The sequence below is a fragment of the Diplotaxodon limnothrissa genome, linkage group LG20 (assembly GCF_057381915.1).
Source record: "Diplotaxodon limnothrissa isolate DT_005_m linkage group LG20, D_limnothrissa_male_GT1.1, whole genome shotgun sequence".
In the NCBI taxonomy this organism is placed as follows: Eukaryota; Metazoa; Chordata; class Actinopteri; order Cichliformes; family Cichlidae; genus Diplotaxodon; species Diplotaxodon limnothrissa.
This window is the reverse complement of record NC_140615.1, coordinates 5,259,931-5,284,079: the sequence shown is the minus strand read 5'-3', so window position 1 is coordinate 5,284,079 and position 24,149 is coordinate 5,259,931. Positions and strand designations below refer to the sequence as shown.

The 24,149-nt window shown below is 41.6% G+C and overlaps 1 protein-coding gene across 1 annotated transcript; it reads right to left on the bottom strand.

The window, feature by feature from the left end:
- Window positions 1–923: 923 nt before the first annotated feature.
- Window positions 924–16,648, bottom strand: slc6a17 (solute carrier family 6 member 17). The gene is made up of 11 exons (XM_085345483.1): window positions 16,348–16,648; window positions 9,636–9,793; window positions 7,734–7,860; window positions 6,013–6,194; window positions 5,111–5,221; window positions 3,684–3,925; window positions 3,398–3,590; window positions 1,998–2,190; window positions 1,761–1,920; window positions 1,446–1,608; window positions 924–1,286 (listed from the first exon to the last, which is right to left on the bottom strand). Exons 1-11 carry the CDS (start codon window positions 16,646–16,648, stop codon window positions 924–926), a joined length of 2,193 nt encoding a protein of 730 aa, XP_085201609.1.
- Between the last annotated feature and the right edge of the window lie 7,501 nt (window positions 16,649–24,149).

The following is a 24,149-nucleotide window of genomic DNA, read 5'->3' as shown; positions in this document are numbered from 1 at the left end:
AGAGACAGTGGGAAGTGCTTGCTGAGGGGAAGGATCCTTTGAAAGGAAAGTGCTGCTCTGTGTTAAGGCTCAGAGATGCTCTAACGATAGCAGGTGCCTGTGCTTCTGTGTTCATGGCATGAAGAGGCAAAACGCCGCCCCTTGACTTGCACTATTGCAGTGTATATGCACAATTTACGGTGACATCTCAAACTATTGCACGACATATATGTACAGTATTCTACATCAGTGGGGGAAAAACAAGATAGAAGGAGATCCACATTTGAATGAAGACACTATTGTGACTGGTTATTATTGCTGATGTGTGATAGGCACAATAAACTTAAAGATATAATGTGCTTGTAACACTGTTTACGCTATTGGAATCAATTGTTAGATACTATTTTTTTATTGACACATTTTCTAGATAAGAAATCTTCTCATACCGTGATGCAGATCAGGACAAGATGAGTGCTTTTCTTCCATCTCCTTCCATCCTATCCCCACAAATAACAATCCTTTCCAGGTGAACTAAAAGAAGCACGAGCTGATGAACACATATTACAGTTCACTACAATGTAAATTATGTTAGCATTACAAAAAACCTTAACCTCAACCAGAGCTTTTGGACTCTTCTATATTTCATTTGGCTCTTTTTCCGCCCCATCTCCTGGCAGATGGAGATGGTTGACATATCTGTTTGGTCTCACGTTCTCATGAGCTCTTCATCATGTCTGAGACTGACATGCAATTAGCGGCACAAGACGATGAGAAACATAGGTGAAGGGTAATGGAGCAGAATGAGGGGAATAGAGGGATTTTGCCCTGGGGGTTAAGGTGTGATGAATGCTGCAAGTGAATTTTCTCTCCCTTTTTCACTCCCACTGCCTCCCTCTCTGTAAGCAGGGCAGGGGTTTAATGGCGGGACTTTTTACGTCAGTGGATCATAGCTCAGACTCGGGCGAGCCGATGTTTTGGTAGCCCGTCTTGGTGCTGGTGCCGTAGTTGGTGTTGGTCATCTCTTGGGTGCCACCGGGGCCCAGGTAAGCGCGGTGGGCAGGCATGGGAGAGGGAGCCTCGCTGGGGTTCTTGCTGAGGATGAAACGCTGTTCGTCCTGCTCTTCCAGGTTGGAGATGTCCTTCACCATACCTTTACGGTAGGAGACGGAGAGCTTGTTGGAGCCATCTGAGATTAGGCTGAAGTGGCGGGCGATGAAGACGATGGGTAAAGGCAGCATGGCAACGACAATGAGGGCATAGGCCATGGCTAAAGCCCAAGGAGGATAACTTTGGAAACGGTCCGAGCCCTGAAACCAAAAGAATTCAATGAGGATGGCCGACAAAATCAAATGAAACGAAGGGAGAGATGAGAAGAGGTGAGGAGAGAAAATTAGATGAATTGCAAGAAGGGAGGATTTGGTCAAATGTTTCTCAGTCAAGCAACTTCAGTGCTTCTGATTACTGACCTCAGCTTCTACCCAGGCATTGTATCCTGCAGGACTAATGGCCATCTCGATAACAGTGGCACAGATGAGCAACACCAAGACAGCAGGGGACACAAACTTCCACATGTAGAAGTAGAAGGAATATGGCCTGAACCCAAGCATGTCCTCCAGGTCCTGCATAAACCTGTAACAAGGTAGAAAAGATGTCTCAACAAATATACTCTGAGTAAAACGGGGAAAATATTGAGTTTTTTGGTGAATGTTTTCTTGTGAATGAAAGAATGACTGTGCTGTAGTATGAGGGCCTAGTCTTAATTTTGCATATCTGCAAATTACCTCTTAGTTCCATAGATCCAGGCTACAGAGATGTTCTCCAGGATCACCACCACAATGAGGGGCAAACCAGCAGAGTAGTCATCAAACATTGCCACAAAGTAATTCCCTGAACGCAGCACGAACAGTAACCCCAACAGGAAGGCTATGATACAACAAACCACTGAGGGAGGCAAGAGGAAATATTGAGTTAGAATCATCAAAGGATAGAAGAAGAATATAAGCAGAATCAGCACCTACCACACAGAATCTCTTTGCGGATCTTGAAGGCATCCAGTATGGGTGTGGTGATGCCGGTCATGGTGCCGATCATGCTTCCCAGGCCCAAGTTGATCAGCATGAAAAAGAACATGACGGACCAAAAGGGACTGGCAGGGAAGTGAGTCATGGCCTCTGTGAAGGCGATGAACGCCAGACCGGTGCCCTGAACTGCCTAGAAGATGGAGAGATATCGCCCACTTAACATTATTTATGCAGTGTAGCCATGAAGGCGATTTATAAAGAGTTCATAAAAATGCACTTTGAACGGGATAGTGCATTAAGCTTAAAATTACAACATAACAGAGACCGACAATCAAATTATGCAAGCCAATTGCTCTTGAAAATATTTCCAGGGGCCTCTCAGTGATCTTAACTAGTAAGAGGCACACTGAAAAGCTTTAACAACATTAGAGACTACACAGGGGTGGCCAGGCAGGTTATGAGCATATTAGCATAACACAGAGATGAGTTATCGTCTCTCTGAGAAAGTTATAGCCTCTGGACTCAATCTAACAAGGTCATTTTCAAGCTAGCGCGGAAATCATCTGTAAAGTAAGGAGTAGCAAGATGAATTTGAGGGTTTAAATTAAACCGATGGAGCTGGGGAGGCAAGGTAACATACTGGTTTGAGCTCAGGGGATCAGGCTAAACATGCTCAAATCCAGTGATTCACAGGTAACCATGTAGTGGCATCAGGGTACTCTCCAGAGTGCAACTCATAGCCTAAACTAACTGCATAGCAATAATAATTTGTATCCACTTACACCAAATAAATGCCCGTAGAGACCTGAAAACCCACAATGATCCAACAAAACTAAATAATCTGCTGTATTCTGTACGCTTTATCACCCAAGTATCATACAGACTACCTGGACTCATTTTGTCATTTTTGGCTGTAAAATTACAAAACAATTCTCATATTTAGGGAACCATTTGAAGACAGCAGTACCTTGTGAATGCTTTGAGCTACGATGATACATTGAATATTGCTGCATTTTGTCTCTAGCACAAATGGCAACGGAGTTATGGTCACTTTAAAAGTGCTTGTAAAATGGGTTTGGCACCAAAAAGAGAGTTAATTACAACAGTCACTGATCATGAAATAAAATCACAACCTGAAGGTTATTAAGCAGCTCATAACAACCCAGCTACTTTATACTCATTATATAATAACATAATAAAGTACATTTACTCTCAATGGTAACGCTAACCCAAATTTGTCTCTGGCTAACAACATAAAAGGATCATTTGGTCTCCTTAATAATAATTTACCTTTACCTGCAGCCACCTTTCTCTAATCTCGAAACTATCCTTCGTGTATTTCATTCAGATATATAATCAGATGATCATCTCTGCCTCGAAGATTTATTCCCCCTGACCTTGTTCAGTTCATCCTCCAGGATACAGGGATCCAGGCCCAGCTGGGCAAAGTTTTCCTCCTTCACTGTCTTTATAACTGCGTACATTTCTGCGTAGTCCTGGGAAGACAGGTGGGAGAAGTTGATGTGAGGAGGGATGAGCTCTCTGCTCAGCACACCTGTGTTTAAGTAGCCCAGGATCTTCTCTGCATTCCTGCACATGGGTTGGAGATGTATAGAAGAAAAACATGTTAGTTTTCTATCTGAGATTGCTGAGGTTGCATTTGCTTCAGTGCGACGCACTTACTCGACGACACACTTCTCGTTCATGACATTGGCCTTGAACCCCAGCACAGCGAACACTACCAAAGTGGCCAGGATGGAGGTAAGAAAGTTGATGATGGAAACCAGTGCTGCATCAAAGTGGCAGTTATTGTCTCGCTTGTTGTAACTGGAGAAAGCGATGACGCCGCCAAAGCCCAGTCCGAGCGCAAAGAAGACCTGCGTAGCTGCTTCTCTCCACACCTGTGGTTCCAACATCTTCTCCAGCTGGAGAGACAAAAAGAGGAAAAGATTGTAAAGTTTAGATAATGTTTCATATTTATTCTAAAAATCTCCAGAATATTATTATTTCATATATTTAACATATCACGTGTTTTCATTGGATGATTTAAATTAACATATCCAGCACCATAAGCTAAATACATGAACTGACTACACTATCTTTTCCCGGTGCATGTGGTTACCCTGTAATGACGAATATGAAGTCTGCTTGGAATTTTTTATCCCAGATTTTTGACCATGTTATGTGGATTTAGGTCTAAATTGGCCACTCAAAAAGTTAACACAGCAGCCACACTGTACTTGAACACTAAGGGAAATATGAAACCTCTACAGAGAGTTTTCTTAAATCAGTTGTACGTATCTGAGAAAAGTGGATGTGCTTATGTATGAGGCGGCTATAAATCAGAAGCAGGTCATCTACTAATTGAAGGTTAGTGGTTTGATCCCTGCTGCATGTCCTCCAGTGAACGAATAAGCGTCCTTGGGAATGATACTTATTTGTTGATTGGAGTATGAATGTGTGTGAATGTCAGATAGAAAGCAGTGAATGTACGTGTATGAATGGGTGAATGCTGCATACAGCTCTTTGAGTGCTTTAGTAGAAAAGTGCCATATAAGAACCAGTTGATTTACCATTTAGTCCTGTTCACTGTAAGTGGAAAACTTAAACTTCATCTGAGCTCTACTATAATATTCATTTTGGAGCTAATCAGTCCCCAAATTAATGCACATTACGTGATCATACAAAGGACATAATAATGTAAATGCATTTTCTTCCACAATAAGTAAGGATGCTGATCTTACTTTTCACTTTTCCATTTCCACTACCTATTCTGGCTATTTTTGAATAATTTTATCAACACCAAACTGCCTGTACTACAAAGCACTTTGCTGTCATAAACCTTCACCACTAGAGGGAGCCATCAACCCAACACAGAACAAGTGATGGGCATTCGTGACATTTTCCTGTGAGAGGATCTGAGTACGTGATGCTAAAACCATCAGCCACACATGGCTGAACAGCCTGGTGGACCAAATGTCACTTAGAGTGTCACTTGTCAGCAGCGTGAGAGGAGAAAGCTTCAGATTTTAGTCTGTAGTCCAACATAAAAACATTCTGAAAATGTTCCCTTTTTTTCTGTGGTCAAATGAACTCTGACTGTCCCTCACCTTAGGGGTGAACATGTGAGCGATGCCATCCACTGCTCCCTTCAGCATCAAACCTCGCACCAGAAAACAGAACAGCACCACATACGGGAAAAGAGAGCTGAAGTACATCACCTAAGAGAGAAAGTCAAGTATATTAACACTGTGTTTCCATGGATATGCATTAAGAGGTCTTACACATAGAGGAAGATGTGCAAAGACACACACACACACACACACACACACACACACACACACACACACACACACACACACACACACACACACACACACACACACACACACACACAGTGTTTTGTGTTTGCTTGGCACTGAATCTGTGGACTGAAACATGAAGATGAATTCGTGAAGTAAAATATTTCTCCCTGCAGCATTTCAGGGAATCGCTACAGAACTGGCTATGATAATTAGATCATCAAGTTTAGGGTTTAAAATAGTGTGTCAGAACTTGGCGATCGGCTCTTTGTTGTGCTTTTTCCTACTGAGACGCTGGGCTGGATGCTGCTGTTGCGTATGACTCATTCGCTGGATCAAGATTACAGGATGTTGTTGCAGTTGTTGCCAAACTAAGAATTTTCCATCTGCATCCTGAAACACTTTCTGTTTGGTTCAGTTTAAGTTTATTAATGTTGCATGTTCCTTTCTTCCATAATGTGGATGAGATCCCAAAATAGACAAGTGCCGACAAGAGGCTTAGCATCGTACCTTCGCCTAAAAAACAACCCCAAACATTCTCTGACGAGGATGAATCACTGAATAAAAATAGAAATTTCAAGTTGTTGTTTTTTTCAAATTATTTTTGGTTTTTATTCTGGGTCTGTGTTGTGTATGAATGAATTCAGAATCCTAATTTCAATAGTTAGCAGGTTTAAGCCTTGTTTTGTTAACTCAGTGGAACCCTGTACCTTTCCAGAGGACTGGATGCCCTTAATGACAGCCAGGCAGACCATGATCCAGGCCACCAGCAGGGACAGGGTCATTTTCCAATTCAGACCTCCAGTGTCGTCGATGCTACTGGTGATGTTAAGAGCCTGGCGGTACCAGAAGTAAGTGGTGGCTGAGCTCTTCTCACATTCTGGCTCCACAACTGTAACAGCAACAAACGGGAAGACGGGGAGGGAAAAGCACACCGATAATTAAATGCATCCAGTGTACTTTTAAAATAGAAAACCTGACAGATGTTTTATCTTAAATAAAATCATTTGTAAAAGGCCAGAAATGGAAATTTAGTAGCAGCAGCTACAAAAAATAGCACAGTATGAAAATTATTGTTAGTCTTAATCTATAAATAATGCATTTACATAAGAAGTATTTTCATGATTTTTATAATTACTTTGAATGTAATTCCTTACTTCCTTGAGGAGAAAATGCAGTTGGCTTTTGCATGAATTTTACAAAATAAGTGATTTCTTCATAATTTACAGCCAAATATTTCAAGTTTTTGGTTTTATTTCATTGTAAAACTCTTTTAATGAATGAAAACAACTCAAAAAAAATAGATTGAAGATGCCGATAGCCTAATGGTTTATGTGCACACGCCACATAACTGTGGTGTCTGCAGTTTGATTCCTGGCCAGCTGACCTTTGTTTCATCCCCCCCCCCCCCCCCCCAAACCCCCCCCCCCCCCCCCCCCCCCCCACACACACACACACACACACACATCTCACGTTCTCAAGTACATGCAAAAAGTGCTTTAAAATGGCCTGTTAATTAGGAACAGAAGTGAAAAAAAACCCTGTAAGGTAATGATTAGTCAGCTGGCATAAATTAATTAGCAACTGCTTAAAGAACAGAAAACATTTACAGGTTCCAGCTGTTCAAAACTATGAAATCCTATTAAAACTTCTTTCTTCACACTTTGAGAACAAAATGGGTCATTTAGAAAATAATAATCAGGAGATTATTTGACAGTGAAAATCATCACTATATGTTTATAATTTTCCTTTTTTACAGAATATTTTAAAAAAACATACAAATATAGCTATGTTGATACTCTGTTGCAGTAAAATGGAAAATAAAGTAGAAATAAGTTAAATCGCATTTAATTATGTAAACCTGCTTAATTACAATGCTTTCCACCTTTGGAAATAGTTAACATCACTACATGCCCACTGATTTTACAACCATGAGCAGAGTCAGGATCCTGCCCTCTCATGCTAATGAAAGTTGATGCCTTTTCTTCTGCCAGAACCTGCGTGTGCCCCAAAGACTACCAGCTGCCAGCCATTAGAGCTACTGACCCTCAGACGGGTCATGCGGTCTGACAAGTGCCGCAACAGAGCTGCCATGTAGCATGAAGCGCAGGGCCGGCCCAGCAATAGAGACAGCGCAAACACTTATTTGCTAGATGTCTGCCGAAACACTCCTGCTTGACCACAGAGCCACAGCAGAAAGCTGCTTCAATGCAAAGGCATCCTGCTAAGTGCCGCGTCTGCATCTCCTGCCATAATTACTGAATATGAAATTACCTCGTTGGAAACTGTAGTATTTATTTATTTTTCTGTACTCGGTGTCATGGGGCATAAAACAAAATAGCATTCATGTGGACATGTGTTTTCTGCTCTGCGTTTATGTTCAACCGTTTGCAGCTGTTTAGTGATTTAGTGGACTGTACTGTTCACTCACCGGCTTGAGTTCCATTTCTGTGGATGGGGCATTCAGCCCAAGGCAGTGGATACTGAAAAGACTGGAAGAAGTAGAAGATACTCCAGCCAATAATCACGTTATAATAGAGGCCCACAAAACCGCAAACCTGAAGAAAAATAAGAGGAAAACAGCAACACTTAACATTGTGAAAAACAAATCACACAAATCCAGATTGTTTATGCCATGACTCTTTTTCTTGAGTCATGGCATAGATGCAAAGCACACAGCTTAAATTAGAGTGCATATCAATTATTGAGCTGTTTGCTCTCAGCAGCTAAAGCTCGGGTCCTCTATGAGGAGGTATTTATAGCTCCTGATCTCCCTCTGCCATATCCGAGCTGCCACACGCCTCATTGCCCCGGGCCAGGTCTTTCCATCTCCGCCTTTGCACTGGATGGATGAAATCACTATCAGGAAGAGAGTCAAACAGAAAGGCCGACAGACTCATTTGCTGACTGGCTATATTTTAAGCTGGTAGCACTGATGGGTCACTACTTCTGCTGCTGCTGCTGGGAATAGTTTGTGACAGCGATCGGCGCTGATCTTTGCATGTTGCTCTCTTTAATGCAACAAAAGGAAGTAATATGAGCAGGCAGAGGGAGTCCGGCACAGCATGTCTGTAGTCTTAGAGAACAATGAGCATTTAAAGTGATGAAAATCATTCTTTAACACAGTTGTGTAAAGTGGATCTTGGTCTTAAACGCATTTGTATGTCTTCACAGGCTGTTTCAATCACGATGCAAAAGCAGCACAATACTCAATTGCATTTAAATAAAGCAGCCATAAATAAGGCTCACTGCCTTTATTAATCATTGTTTTTTATGGATGTATAATTGAGTAAAATTAATAATAATTTAAAAAAAAGATCAACTCAGATATCATAAAATGACCATTAGATTGGAATATCATCTGTTATTTATTGTTTTACAGTCCGGTGATTCACTACGAGGTGGAAAAAATATGTCACCAAATTTTCCACTAACAGTAAAACGTCAAATCTTAGTCGCTCATAAATAAATTTGCATTGGTCCAGTGGTTAGGCAGCGAAATGTTTATTTAACTGGGTTAATTTAGAGAGAGAAGCACAAGTATTATCTATTTATATTTATTTATTTTAATAGAGTGGACTTCATGCTGGATACAAGAGTAAATCTTTCATGGCAGAAAAACTGAGAAAATCATGACCTTGTGAATTTAATAAAAATGAATAATTCATGAAATTTCATACAGGCATTCATGAACTCACCAGAATGGCCCCTCTGATTTTTCTTTTATTGCCACCGTGACAGAGACATTTGTGGTTTGACCTGAAATGTCCACATAATTACTGGATGGGTCACCACTAAGTCCCGATTTTGACTTCTGCGGGGTATCTTTGTAAAGCCTACAGCGTAACCGATTTCAGTGGCCGACGTCATTGCCCCTGTGCATTATATGTTAATTAGTCTGTGGTCATGTTTTATTTGCAGTGCCAGACATGAAACAAATAAAACGCTGGAATGTTTTTGCACACATCCATTCTGTTTCAGCAACCTTTCTCCAGGAATGTGCTGACATTTGTGAGTCTTTATTTTGCTACTATGATTATTAATCTTTGTAATGAGGCTTTGGTTGTTAGTCTCTCACTGATAAATTCAAAAACTCCAGTGAAAGGGTAAATGCACAGAAGGAATTGCCAACACACCAATCACAATATTTGTGCCCTGCGTCAACCCTACATGCAGTAACATTTCTAGGGAGGTGTTATTGACGTCAATATGTCCTCACAGAGCCACTAACATGGTTGCAAGTTAAAAGTGACAGGCATCAGTGAAGTCATTACTTATCACATGTAAACTGAGTGTGAATCGGAGGTCATGTTAAGCGACATAACCCACTTACCATCAGGCTGGAAACCCCGATGCCGCCCAGCCTTGGGTAGACGTAGTTCCACACACCAATGCTGCCACGCCTGATCCTCTGACCCACCGCCAGCTCAAGGAAGAACAGTGGGATGCCAATGAGGATGAGAAGAATCAAGTATGGCACCAGGTATGCACCTGAGAGAGACAGAGAAAGAGCAGGGGGAGGATAATTGGCTGCAACATCACAGATTCTTTTGTGTGCTTTTTTAAATCTATGCACAGCGAAGGACAAAAGCTCAAAGCAGCAGAGGGGATGTTGTTAAATTTTTCTCTCTTCTTTTCTTGGATCCTATTTTTGGAATCTATTCTTTTCGTCTTCAATGCCCCTCACAATTTCTTTTTCTTCCTCTCACTCCTCATTTTTAACTTCCATTCATTCTGTCTGATATCTCCATTTCCATTTTCACAAAGGGGGAGCGATGCGGGGAGAGCAGCAGGCACTCACAGAAAACAAGTCACGTCCAGTCATGCTTACGTCAAGAAATGAAGGGGCACCATGGTGACAAAACCATTCAATGCCGTAGAGGATGGGTCAGCGATGGAAAGCTAGAGAGAGCAGCCTGTTTTCAGACTAAAAACAAACGCCGGTGACGTTTGACTCAAATAAAATTTCTGATAACATCGGAAGTGGCTATTAGAGGTAGCAGCAGACAAAGAGAACAAAGACAAGAACACAGTGTCGTGTTACACAGTGTCGTGTTACACAGTGGTGTGGAGAAGTGGCTAATGTGCTGAGCTCTTTTTGATGTCTACGTCGGGCAGCAGACACACGGAACAAGGAAAATGTGGCGAGATAGAAAAAAAAAAAAAAACAGCCGAGATGACTGCTTTAGTTTTTGTTTTTCCTTACATACATTTCACCTGAGCCAAAACAGTGATAGTCCACACTATTTATATGCTTTTGACAAGATATCAAACCACTATATATGAAGAACACACTAGAAACCCCATATTTAGGGATATGGGTCTTCATGAGCAGGTTTCTGGTGCAGATAATATGGTATCGATTTCTTTCTTAATTTAAAAAGAGAAACTGTTTGAAGTAAAAGCTAAATATAAACATCCACAAATACAATGAATGTAAATGCTTCCACACAGTTAAACACTTAACATTCATTCGTGCTGGTTTTGTCTGACCACCTGTGGGAGACTTTAAACCGACTTGCCAGCCAGCACTTTGCTCTACATCATCACAACGCCAAAGGAGGAAATGTCTTTCGGAAGTGTTTCACGCCTCCTGTAGAGTTCAAGAGACTCTGAGAATCAGTGCCAAGGTACACTAAAGCATAAGTTTTAATACTCTAGCAGTAAAACTTATGCTTTACTGAACCTTTTTTAAATTTGTTACAAATGTATTTTCCTGTGTCTCGTATATATTTAAGTGTGTTGGCAAATGGTAGTCCCTATTTGCAAATTTAAAGAACTGAGTGATATTTGCTGAACACTGCGGTGATGACATGAGTTTATCCTGCATTTGATTATAAGAGAAAACAGTTAAATTGTGTTGAAATGAATCCAAGTATGACTACATTCAAAAGATTATTTAAAACTTGAGTTGTTTTATTATTTTTTTCTGTAAAGACAAACTCAAGCATATTGCGAATAGTAGGTTTCACCATGAGGCATGAGCTCAACAACACAAATTAATTATGAATATTATTTAGTTCTAGGTGAAATGCGTAAGCCTAAAATGTGTGTTTGTCATGAAAGGCTTGACTCAAAATATTAAGAAAGTGATGGAAAACTTGATAAAGGAAAAGAATTAGAGACAGCTTGTCATTATCATGGGAACAAGCCCAGACAAGACAATGCAGCACCTCCCACCAAGTCAAGCGTCAGCGGGGACACTTATTAATGTGCACAAATATGCACACACTCTGATTAATATGAGCAAATGCACGCACACTCAGATTTCGCTTTGTTATCACACGTTTCAAATACCCTCTCTACACACACCTCCCACACAAAGCACTCACGATGCCTGAAAGCCAAGGAAATTAATATTTACTCTTCGACTTCCTCCATTTCAGTCATCGCCACCATCTCATCTCATCATAATACCAGTAAATCACGCTACCTGAGAGACAAGGCTGAGAAATCTGCTACAAAAGCAAACAAAGCCTAAAGTGGAGGATCTCGCAACATTATGCCAGACCTCTCGGAGCTCCCTCGTCTCGGTGAGGAGACGACCTCGTCTTGTAGCTGCTGACAGCACGGATTGGCTAAATCTGAGAAACACTGAAGAGACTGTCCCTCTGACTACAGCAGAGGAACTGGGTTAATGTCGTCTGTGTGTGTGTCAGATGCAACAGCAAACACTGCTGCTGTCTTGTCTGTCCCAAGTCCTGGAAGCTAACCTATAATAAGATAATAAGATGCATCAGTCAGAGCAGCAAAGCTTTACACAATAACTGTTACAACTGCTGCTGTTCACGAGATGAAAAGCAACACTGTGCTTCAATCGTCACAGCAAACGGCTCATTAAAATCACATTCGTCTGTGTGTTCAAACTCTTGCTGCTAATTGTTTTTAATCACTTCCCCAGATGACTTACATGGTGTCCCTCAAAGCTCAATATTAGGCACACTATTTACTCTGTGCATCAATATTTTTACTGTCCAGCTCAGCTCGACATTACAAGCACGTCCTGACCAATAAACGTCTATCCTTCATTTAGTCAATACTTTTTAGGCTGGACTATTACAATTCTTGCTCTAAAAGCTCTCTGAAAAGTCTTCTGTTGATCCAGAACACTGCAGCGAGAGTAGTAACTGGGACCAGAGAGAGTGAGTGTATTTCTCCCAATCCAGACAGTCTTTTAAAATCCATCTCCTCACATACAAACTTTTGAATAATCAGGAATCATCATATGTTAAAGACCTCACAATACCATAATTATCCTAATAGAGCACCTTGTTTTTACACTGTAGGTTTTTCCTCGAGTTTCTAAAAGAAGAATGGGAAACAGAGCATTTGACTTTCAGGCCCCTCATCTCCCAGTTTGGATTCAAGAGACAGACACCCTCTCTACTTTTAAGCTTACTTTCCTTTTTGATAAAGTTTATAGTTTTGACTGTATCAGGTGACCCTGAACCTTCCCCTAGTTATGCTGTGATAGGCTTAGGCTGCCCAGGATGCACTGAGCATGTCTTCTTCACCTTTTCACTCTCTGTGTGCATATGCACCACCACCACATCCAACCACTAGTTTTCTTTTACATTTTGGCTTTTTAGGGTCTTAACCCTACAACATAAAGTGTCATACGGTGACTGTTGTGAATCACTGCTATAGAAATAACAGTGAATTCAATTGAATTCAATAATGATTATATATATGTATATATATATATATATATATATATATATCCATGTGCTAAGTTGTCACTCAGCATTAAAATCTTAAAATCTGCTGAAGAGCTGTGGCTTGACCTACATCACTTTATGCTGAATATCTTGCTCAGCAATGGTAATTTCTAACTAGGCAGTTATACCAAAACAAGGCAACCACAGCAAATGACTCTGACACCTTCTGCTCTGGACTGAATTCTTGTACTTGTACTATTTCTTGTACCTTATTGCAGGCCTGAGCTGCAGCAAACCTTGAAGTTAGAGACACTCGCTACTCAGAGACACATTAAAGCATTAATAACATTTATAACAGTTTTAATTATTGTGGTTATGTGGATGAATTTTATTGTTGCGATCTTGTGTAATTTTTCTCAGCGCTCTTTATCTTAGACTCAATGATATTTATTGAATGAACAAACGCAACCAATTAAGTGAAAAAACAGGAGATAAATTAGTTGAAATTACTCACATATTTCGTTCTGTGATGTGATGGAAATGAGGGATTTATGACAGCAAATAATGTAGAATTATTATTTATGTCAATCATCAAAAGTGAGCATATTTGAGCAAATAGTTTCCAGGCACACACAGGGTTACGGACAGGAGTGAGGAGAGCAAACAAATGCTTAAAGGTTAAAGAAAATCAGTGAGTGCTGTTAAGTTAACTACTCCCATCTGGCCACTTATTTAATGAGATATTTTACAGAACTAATAAAAAAAATCACTTTAACTGCCTTGGCTTGGCACCTCCTGTTAACATTACTCAGCACCCTGAAGGATACATGTTCACCATGGGTGGCCTGTTTATAGGAAGCGAAACCCAAACCCAGCAAATATTATTTACTCCAACTTTGGTCACAAAAAATGTTCAGGTTTTTCTGCTTCTATCAGACAGCCAAACCAAATTCATGCACACATATTCATCCACCTACCCACACTTTTTTCTAGTGCTGAGTACGCAGGATTAAGCTACAACACACCTGAAAGATAGAGACATATCTATAGGGACTTCAAAGCTTCAACAATATTTACGAGAGTTTTGATTGTTGTGTTCGTGCATCTGAATGTGGAGACTGTTTTGAGTGACGGGATTTATTACTGTGATCTTGTGTACATGTAATTTATTCTTAGCTCTCTTGTAATAGAGAGCTTAACCTTAATGAGAATTCTTGAATAAATAAACTTACCTAACTAGGTGGGACTTAAATTAGCTGAAATCACTCACATTTTTCTGACTGTGATGTGATGGAAATTAACTTTTATGGCAATCACTAAATGTGAACATTGTTACTCAACTCATATTTGAGCAAATAGTTTCCAGGCAGGACTGTGGAGAGGAAACAAATACCATGCTTAAGGAAAGGACAAAATATAAAAACAGTGAGTGCTGTTAACTGCTCCCATCTGGCCACTTATTCCAGTTCTATGAGACAGCAAACTACAGGGTGGGCCATTTATATGGATACACCGTAATAAAATGGGAATGGTTGGTGATATTAAAGTCCTGTTTGTGGCACATTAGTATATGTGAGGGGGCAAACTCCTCAAGATGGGTGGTGACCATGGTGGCCATTTAGAAGTCGGCCATCTTGGATACAACTTTTGTTTTTTCAATAGGAAGAGGGCCATGTGACACATCAAACTTATTGGTAATGTCACAAGAAAAACAATGGTGTGCTTGGTTTCAACGTAACTTTATTCTTTCATGAGTTATTTACAAGTTTCTCTTTGTTCACAGCCATTGACATGTCGAAGAGGTTAACACGTGAGGAGCGGATCGAAATCGTGTTGATATCTGGTGAACGCAGTAACCGGGTCATTGCAGCAGATTTCAATGCAAGACACCCTACGAGACCACCCATCTCCCATGCTACAGTCAGCAAACTGCGTGCTAAGTTTCGTGAAACTGGTTCAGTGTTGGATTTGCCAAAATGTGGACGCATGAAAACTGTCACTAATGAAGAAACATCAGTGGCTGTCCTAGCTTCATTCAGCAAGAGCCCACAGTGTAGCACTCGCCGCATGTCACTGGAGAGTGGCATTAGTCGAACATCCCTTCGGCGGATATTAGCTACTCACAAACGGCACCCTTACAAACTCCAGCTCCTGCAGCATCTCAACGAGGATGACCCAGATCGGCGCACAGAATTTGCAGAATACAAGAATTGGAACAGGACCCTCAGTTCACGCAGAAGATTTTGTTCAGTGATGAGGTAAACTTTTATGTGAATGGTGAAGTTAACAAACAAAACCACCGCTATTGGTCTGACACTAACCCACATTGGATGGATCCCTCCAAGACTGTTGGAACAACAAAAGTGATGGTTTGGTGTAAATGGTAAAAATGGTAAATGGCCTGTATTTATATAGCGCTTTTACTAGTCCCTAAGGACCCCAAAGCGCTTTACATATCCAGTCATCCACCCATTCACACACACATTCACACACTGGTGATGGCAAGCTACATTGTAGCCACAGCCACCCTGGGGCGCACCGACAGAGGCGAGGCTGCCGGACACTGGCGCCACCGGTGTCCGGCATATACCCCATGGTGTGGTATATGGGGTACAACGATAGTGGGTCCATTCTTCATCAATGGAAACCTCAAGGCCACTGGATATTTGAAATTGCTACATGATGATGTGTTTCCCTCTTTATGCACTGAAGCTGGCACGTTCCCTCAGTTTTTCCAACAAGATGGTGCACCACCACATTATGGGTGCCAGGTCCGAGCATTCCTAGCTCAACAGTTTCCTGGAAAGTGGATTGGTCGTCGTGGGCCAGTTGAATGGTCCCCAAGGTCTCCCGATCTGACCCCCCTAGGCTTTTATCTTTGGGGTCATCTGAAAGCAATTGTCTATGGTGTGAAGATATGAGATGTGCAGCACCTGAAACTACGGATACTGGATGCCTGTGCTGGCATTTCTCCTGCGGTGTTGCTATCAGTGTGTGAAGAATGGGAGAAGAGGGTTGCATTGACAATCCAACACAATGGGCAGCACATTGAACACATTTTATAAGTGGTCAGAAACTTGTAAATAACTCATGAAAGAATAAAGTTACATTGAAACCAAGCACACCATTGTTTTTCTTGTGACATTACCAATAAGTTTGATGTGTCACATGGCCCTCTTCCTATTGAAAAAACAAAAGTTGTATCCAAGATGGCCGACTTCTAAATGGCCACCATGGTCACCACCCATCTTGAGGAGTTTGCCCCCTCACATATACTAATGTGCCACAAACAGGACTTTAATATCACCAACCATTCCCATGTTATTACGGTGTATCCATATAAATGGCCCACCCTGTAGTTACAAATTCATGTATTCATCCACTTACCTCCACCATTTTTCTGGCACAAGTAGGGAAACCTCCAGACGTTCCCCAGACCCACAGAGAAGCCCACCTGGGCCAGGATGTACTCCAACTTGTTGTTCCATGCTGGTCGGCCATCCTCTGCATCTGGGTCAGGAGAAGGCAGCAGGGCCTTTACTGGCGCAGTAGAGCCAGGACTTAGACCCATACTCATCTGACTGCTCTTATAGTCCATGGGGTGCTCCAGAGACAGCAGGTCAGCCACTGACTCAGTGACCGGCTCATTGCTGTGCTCCCGCTGAGTCACCTTGGTATTCTTTGGCATGGCTGCGAGACCGGGGCGTTGACAGAAGCAAGAAGATGAGAGCCAGGAGAGAGAATGGATGGAGGCTGGCAAGTTTCCAGGGGATGAACTTTGTGGTTTAGTAGGTCTGCAAAGAGAAAAAAAAACCCCCAAAGTTTTAATCTAACCTTTCATTATGATTGATATAATGATATTTTATGTACAAAACTCCTTCTGGTAATTGTTCATCCATCATTATTTCTTCTTTTTTTTTAAAGCAATGTTTTTTGTGAATTTTGCACAATGAAGATTTTACAGAAGGAAAATCATACAGTACAGAACTGCAGCCAGAATCAAGCTAAAAGTGGCACCAGGGTTTTCTTTAAAAAATGCAATTAATTCAAGAATATAAAGAAGAAAAATTACTGTTAAAAAATAGCTAGTTTCAGGCCTATAAAGCATCACAAGCCCAATTCAGGAGCCACACTAATGGAACATGATATAGAGCATGTTGCTTCAACTAGTTTCCAGAACTCAAAACGTTTCTAAAAACAGCATCACTTTAGAGCCATGAGGCATTTCAGTAATCCAATTCATTGTGGTGAATGAGGTACAAAGATTGAAACACAATCCATTTCACAGCAGGGCCCATTTTACTAAAGTTGGGTCATGTGAATAGGATGACCAGCAGCATAAAGCCTGTCTGTGTGACTACTGGTTTCAAGAAAAAGCAGTAAAACTAAGGCCTCTGAGCAGATTTCATCAGTTATTAGTGTCTGTATACTTTTCTTCTTATTGCACAACTTCAAAATCTTGTCTACATGTTATTTTAACATTTTTGATGCTGATCGAGCACAGTAATAACTTCTTGTGTTAATTTTTCAGTGGCCCGTTACTTTTTGTCCAGAAGATGTGAGTCTCTTGGAATTGCGCTAATATTAGCCTATCCATCCATTCATACAAGGGTCCTAGCCTATCCCAGCTGTCATATTATTATAAATATTAAGTAATTTAATAACAAAACTCAAATTTAGCATTACACTCTCATATGCAACGATGGACATTTATGCACTAAACATCCTGTTTACTTCATGTTTTGGTTTTCTATGGAAGCAGAAGCAGTATAGAAACACAGCACAGGATCATTAACACTTCAGACACATCCACCAAACAAGAGCAGGAATACTTGCCCACTGTTGCATATTCCTGCAACACCTTTGCTTGCAGCAGAACTAGTCTGAAATCTAGTGGGGTCATCTTTCCACAGTTAGCCCCACAAAGACACGGTGTAACAGGGCAAGCACTTGTTTTACTGTAATTATGTCCCGAGCTTTTTTGACAATGAAAAACTCAGCTCAAGCAACTCAGCTGCATTTGTAATCAACTGCGGCTAAAGTAAAATACAAACAAAAAAACAGCTTGTATGTATGTTATAATAAGTCACCGATGATTCAAGAATCTGAGTATTAGTGGTATGGTACCGGTGTTAGTCTGGTCTTGCCCACAAAAATTTGTTTACCTTCACCTCCGTTCCTAAATTGACCGCAGTTTAGTCAGATATTCAATCGGAAAAATGACTAAAAATCATGAAAATTAAAAAAAGGGAGTAAAATAAGTGAAGATCTGCCTTAAACTATACCGAATGTGTTGAGTGAAATAGCTGCACTGCACATGACGAGGGGTGGTCTTTGTGTCGGTGATCTACTCCTGCAATAAAACACAGTAGGAAACCCAGTAAACACCAGCAACCTAATTCTTTTTAAATTAAAATGTAAATTTGTGGTTGCAAGCATGAAAGCTCAAACTGACATGCTTGACCTTCAAAGACTGGTGTGAAAATCACGTGAAAACACTGTGAGAAAGTTACTCTTTGCTGTAAATGTCAAAAGAGCTGCTAAAGGAGTAGTGGATGAATGAAAACAGACCTTGAAGGCAGACCCCCTCAACCCGCCCTGTCTCCTACCCCCTCTTTTGCTGTTGTTTCGCTGTGTGGGAGGAGTTTGATCTGACTTTTCACTCTGGCAGTTCAAGAACAGAGAATAGAAGCCAGAGGTGTTTGATCTGAAGACAAAACTTCTAATCTTAAAAAACAGATGCACTCGACTGAAATCAGAGCCGGTCCTGTACTCACAGCGACTTCTCAAAGAATAGTTGCCAGCCAGCCAGACTCTTAAGCCCATCCAAAGTCTGAACCAGTAGCACGCACATCAAATTCCTCAACTGCAGTCACGACACGCAGCAGCTCGGAAGCTGAGTGCTCGAAACAGATCCCAGAACAGCGGTGACCTTTCCCACAGCGGTCTACAACTGCACAATACTGACTCATCATCACACACTCTCTGAATGAGGTGTGAAACAACAGTGTGCATGTTTGCAAAACAAAATTATTTTTTGACTCAGCTGCAGTTTTGGCACTTGCAACCCTGAGCCCTGCAAGAATGTCCACATGATGTTTTTGCCCTATTTTCCAAACGAATGGAAATATTGGTATAGTTAGTAACAAACTGGCCTAATTTCTACTTATGGGTTGGGATGATGGTGGTCTGTTAGACACAAATGGCAGATAGGATTGCCACTGTGACCTACTAATAGCGTGTGGTGAAAGTTTTCGATGTTGTTGTAGCAGTACACAGCAATTTTCTGGGTTTCACAGTATGTGCTGACACAGATGGTGCATTACAGAGACAGCAGGACTTCACATACAGTGCAAGACACTGTTACAGATTATGACTCAGTTGTCAATCACCATCTGAGGGAAACAAAGTGACAAGAAGTGTTTTTGTTTCTTTCAGAATACTTTGAAAAATGATTGTGCTTGCACAGAAAACAGAACATTCATGCAAAGGATAATGTGCTGCAGACTTTAAAGCGTTTGCTTTCCAAAGGAGTGATGGCAATAGACCCCTGTGGCTCGTGTGTGTGGCTGCCTCCTCAGAGGCAGATGCTTGTTCCTGCTTCTTCTTCCTGGAACTGTATTCCCAACTCTCCTCAGACAGTTTTGTGTTGATGATGTAACAGCGCAGGTTCTCTACAAAGATATGCTCCACTTTTATCTAGTGTGGTTGCTAAGCAATGGCTCTTCCTGCAAAATTGAAATCCCATCCCTGCAGCATCAGTGGTCGCCTGCCTCTCCTCTCACCATCTCAAATGGACAGACATAATATGCCCTGAAGGACGGCTGCAAATAACACAGAGCTAATGTGACAGAACAGTGGGAAGGAGAGAGTGGGAATACTGAAGGTGACAGTTTGTTGTGGGATCTGTTGCACTGTCAATCAGGCAGCAATCACAAACTGTCTCACTTGCAGATCTTAGATTTGACTCATTTCTGGATAGAAGATGGTGTCACTGTTGCATTTGGTTAGATGGCACGATGCCATGCAGGGACCACGAAACTGATTCGCTCCTGAACAACAAAGAGGCAGAAGGTGGGATCAGAACATCACCTGTGTGGCCATGTTCAAGCATCCTTCAGGCATGTTTTACACAGGCCCGTGGTCATAAGCACGAGAAGTAACTCTATACGTGTGTATAACCTCTGATACCTTGTCAAGGTCAAACCAACCACCTTATAATAAAAATGCGGAATTGCAAAAGGCACCGATGTAAGTCAGCAGATGATCCGCCTCCCCGCAGAATTTGTTATATTTGAGTCAAATTTGGACACACATGGCGCGACAGCGTCAAGCAAGGGATTAATAAACGACGCACACCGTGAATGGCGCGGCGAAGCCACCATTTGTCAGGTGATGTGTTGAAAGCTGTCGCTCTTCTCTGTTAAATGACTTCAAGTAGGATGTTTTTGCAACTGTGCAAGTGCATCGCGACAATACAAAACAATTTACTCGTCTCAGAGCGACACCACGAATGCATTAATAAATAACACAAAAATTGTTACCGGACTGCGTTTCTTACCTTTTGCTGTGTGTAGAATCGGTTAGAACGACTCACTGTGATAACATACATCCAACGTACGATAAACTAGCTTCATTCAGGCACGGTCTCCGTATGCACCATCTCTGCGCGTAAAGAGATGCAAAATCACAGCTTCCAGTCACATAGGGCGCATGGTGCGTAAAGTCTGACGCAGGAGCTCGGCGCCTGCCACAAGTTTGGGCTCCTATAATCACATTAACTTGAGCAGGTAACAATTTATTGCAACCGTTTGTCTCTCTATGTAATGTTCTCTAGATCTGAAAAACACACCCGCTCACGCTTCTGGTTTCCACGTGGTTATGGCTGTGTTGTGGAATAAATCACCCCCCAATAGGATGGAGAAATTACTATGGTAAGTCACGACGGTGTCTGACGCAGGTTTGACTCATCCGCTCGTGCGCACGTCAGCAGTTGATCCGAACATCTGCAGTGGTCCCAGGATGTTAAGATAATAGGGGCGTCACACAGGTAGCCTTTAATCAGATGGATCAAAGGAACTGACTGAATATGCTAATGTGCAAATTGCATTCGTCTTCTTCTTCTTCTTCTTCTTCTTCTTCTTCTTCTTCTTATTATTATTATTATTATTATTATTATTATTATTATTATTATTATTATTATTAATGCATTGGGCCAGATTTTTCCCCACACTCTTTAAAGTTCACAGTTCACTGCTCAGTTGTCTTTGGTCCTTACCTAACAGGCGTGTCGATGTGTACCCACAATTAAAATAGGTGTGAAACGATGGCAGAGTCATTTTTCTCTCTGACACTAGTAATTTATTCTGCGTGTGGCTCTCCTGCCTCACTGGGTGGCTCGCCCCCCACCACCACATATACAGTAGACAGGTCTGCTGCACAACCTTGTAGTTTTCATTCCAGTAGTTTGCTGGATGATGACACAACACGGATGACAACATGGTAGATGCTCTTGGTAACATCGTCTGCCTGTGCCTGGGAGTTGTGAGTTAAACAAGGATACAGTCACAGTTTATTAACTATCACAAACCCAAAATATGCCCATAGAGCCAGATATATGTTGGGTCTTCACAGTTCAGGTGTTTATTCTCAGCTACTACTTTGCACCATAGTCCACCCTATGATTAGAAACCTTAAAAGGAATAAATGTGGAGGACAGTCTAACCCTTCTGTACGTGCTAACCTCAGGATAATCTCTGCTTCCATCACAAGACTCACACAAAACACACACTTCCCTCTCCTCCCTCTCTCACTCACAAGTATACCGCATCTAACTGGCAACATGTATGCACAGTATGCTTCCTGTCTCCTTCAATTCACTCATGTGACTCACTTTCCAAGGGCTGGCTGCTGGGATCAGTTGCCATAGCAACAACTGATCATATGATGGTTACTCACCCTGTGAGCATTTTCATTTCTTTTCTCTTTTTTTTCCAGCCTCCTCCTCCTCCTCTCGAGTACCTACTGGCATTCTGCACCACGGCAGTGAATGACCTGCTAAAGTATAGTATAACATCCCTCCACTTTACAAAATAAAAACTTATTGCAGGACTGATTTTCCTGCTTGTGGTTCATTGCTTCTGATGTGTGACTCGACTCGTAAATATAGAGTTTATCACACCTTTAAATTATGCAACAGAAGACACAGTGTCCTCCCACATCCTGTCGTAGCCGCAATTCTAGTGCAGCATTAATCACCTAAAGCTTCATGAATAACCACAAGCTATAATTCTCAGTGATGGCTTTAAATAACTAGATGAAAATCACATTTCATATGTGACAAATAGTGGCAAAGGAGAAATTTATGTTATGGGCATGAACATGACTCGCCATCACTACAGCTCTGATCTCAAACATCTCAACCCTGTGCCGGGTTATTTTTATGTACAGCACAGACAGTAGGTGAGGGACAAGCTGCGGCGAGACCGATGGATACGGCCTTAATATTTCACATGTTGTTAAGTTAGAGCACAGAACAGAGGGGTAATGAGCCACTTGATTGGACTGTGATTTACTGAGCCTTTTAAGATCATTTGTAAGGGTTTAGTTCTGTGGAGATGAACTGCTAAACACCCAGAAAATTGAGACACACTGAAGCGGAGACCGACTGCAATTTCATCTCAGTGCTCTTGTACTAAATTACAAAGAGCGCCCCATCAAATATAGATTTTATTCTGAATGTGAATATAGGATTGAGCAAGTGATGGATAACCCGCTTACCCACTTCACTGCTCAATTAGGTGTAATGGTTTTGTTCAGCTTGAATGATAATTGTGAATGAAGGTGATGTTTATATAATAGATAGTATTGTGAGTGGAGCACCAGCCCTTTCCTTTCCTCCACCCTCAGGAGAACCAAGTTGCCAGGTCACGAATTAAACATGCTGACGAGCACCAGCGGGTAAAATGTGATCCACATCTCCGGGGGTGTTTCTGTGTAGCTCAGCCTCGTCGGGACTTACGATTCAATTTTGTCTCTTTGCTCCCCCCCCCCCCCCCCCCCCCCCCCCCTTTTTTTTGCTATTGATGGTGCAGTCTCAACTCTGCTAGTGTGCTGACACCTTTCCTACTCCCCTTTGGGTGTGAGAGTGCAGACACTGGAAAGAGGTGAGCAAATGAGGAGGGATGGATAATGCAGCCAGTCTGACTGAACTGCTGCCTTTCTGTCTGTGAATAAGGGGAAAGAAGTGTGCTGCAGGGCAACTGTACTCTGCAGTAAAGCCTTTTTCGTGCAACATCACCAAGAGGGCAGTACACTGTTGTTGAGGAGAAATAACTCATTTGTATTCCTCACCTGCCTCTGCCTACTTCCCTTTAATCACCTGTCCGTGTTATTCAGGTGACAAGAGGCTCATTAGCACTCTGCTAAAGCTTCACTGCTCTTCCTGAGATAAAGAAAAATACACCAAAGTCATGACCACAAGAGGACAGGCATGAGTATTGATACTTGTGATGAATGTGGGGAGGTAAAATCAATTGCAGTGATTTAGCTGTGAGACTGATTCATTCTGATGTTTCATGATGGTGCATGATCATTTGACAATTTATGTTTGCTTAAATAGAAGCTTGGATTTGAGGCTCTTTTTCTTTCGCGTATATGAAGAAGCCTTGCTGCTTCCCAGAAGAATACATAATATAAATAGACAATGAAAACAACCTCTTGTCAAGAGAAACCTTCAGCTGTAAGGAAAAATCACGCCTGTTCATTTTTCCACTGCTTCATGCTGTTGATGATTGCAGGTCCTTATGTGCTGCCCTTTGCTTGTTTAAAATGCGGCGATAGTTTCATATTGCTTGAGTTCTTTTGTGATTTTTTCCCCCTTCAATCATAAGAACTGCACTCGCTCACAACAGTTACTTCATAGATTATGGCTCTAGTGCATCTACCATGCATGCCTTATTCTCTGTGGTATCCTATAACATAGCATGTCTGTGGGTGTGTGGAAAGCAGGGGTTGCTGAAAATAGATCAAACAGCTTATCATGTCAGCAGGATTACTGCATCAACCCTTGTATTCTCTGTCGAATATGTTATGCAAGTTGTGTGTAGGGTGTTTGAGCCAATCAGCAGTATAGTATTATGGCCTAATTAGGAGCCAAGCAGTGAAGCTGTATGGGCATCTAATGTTTC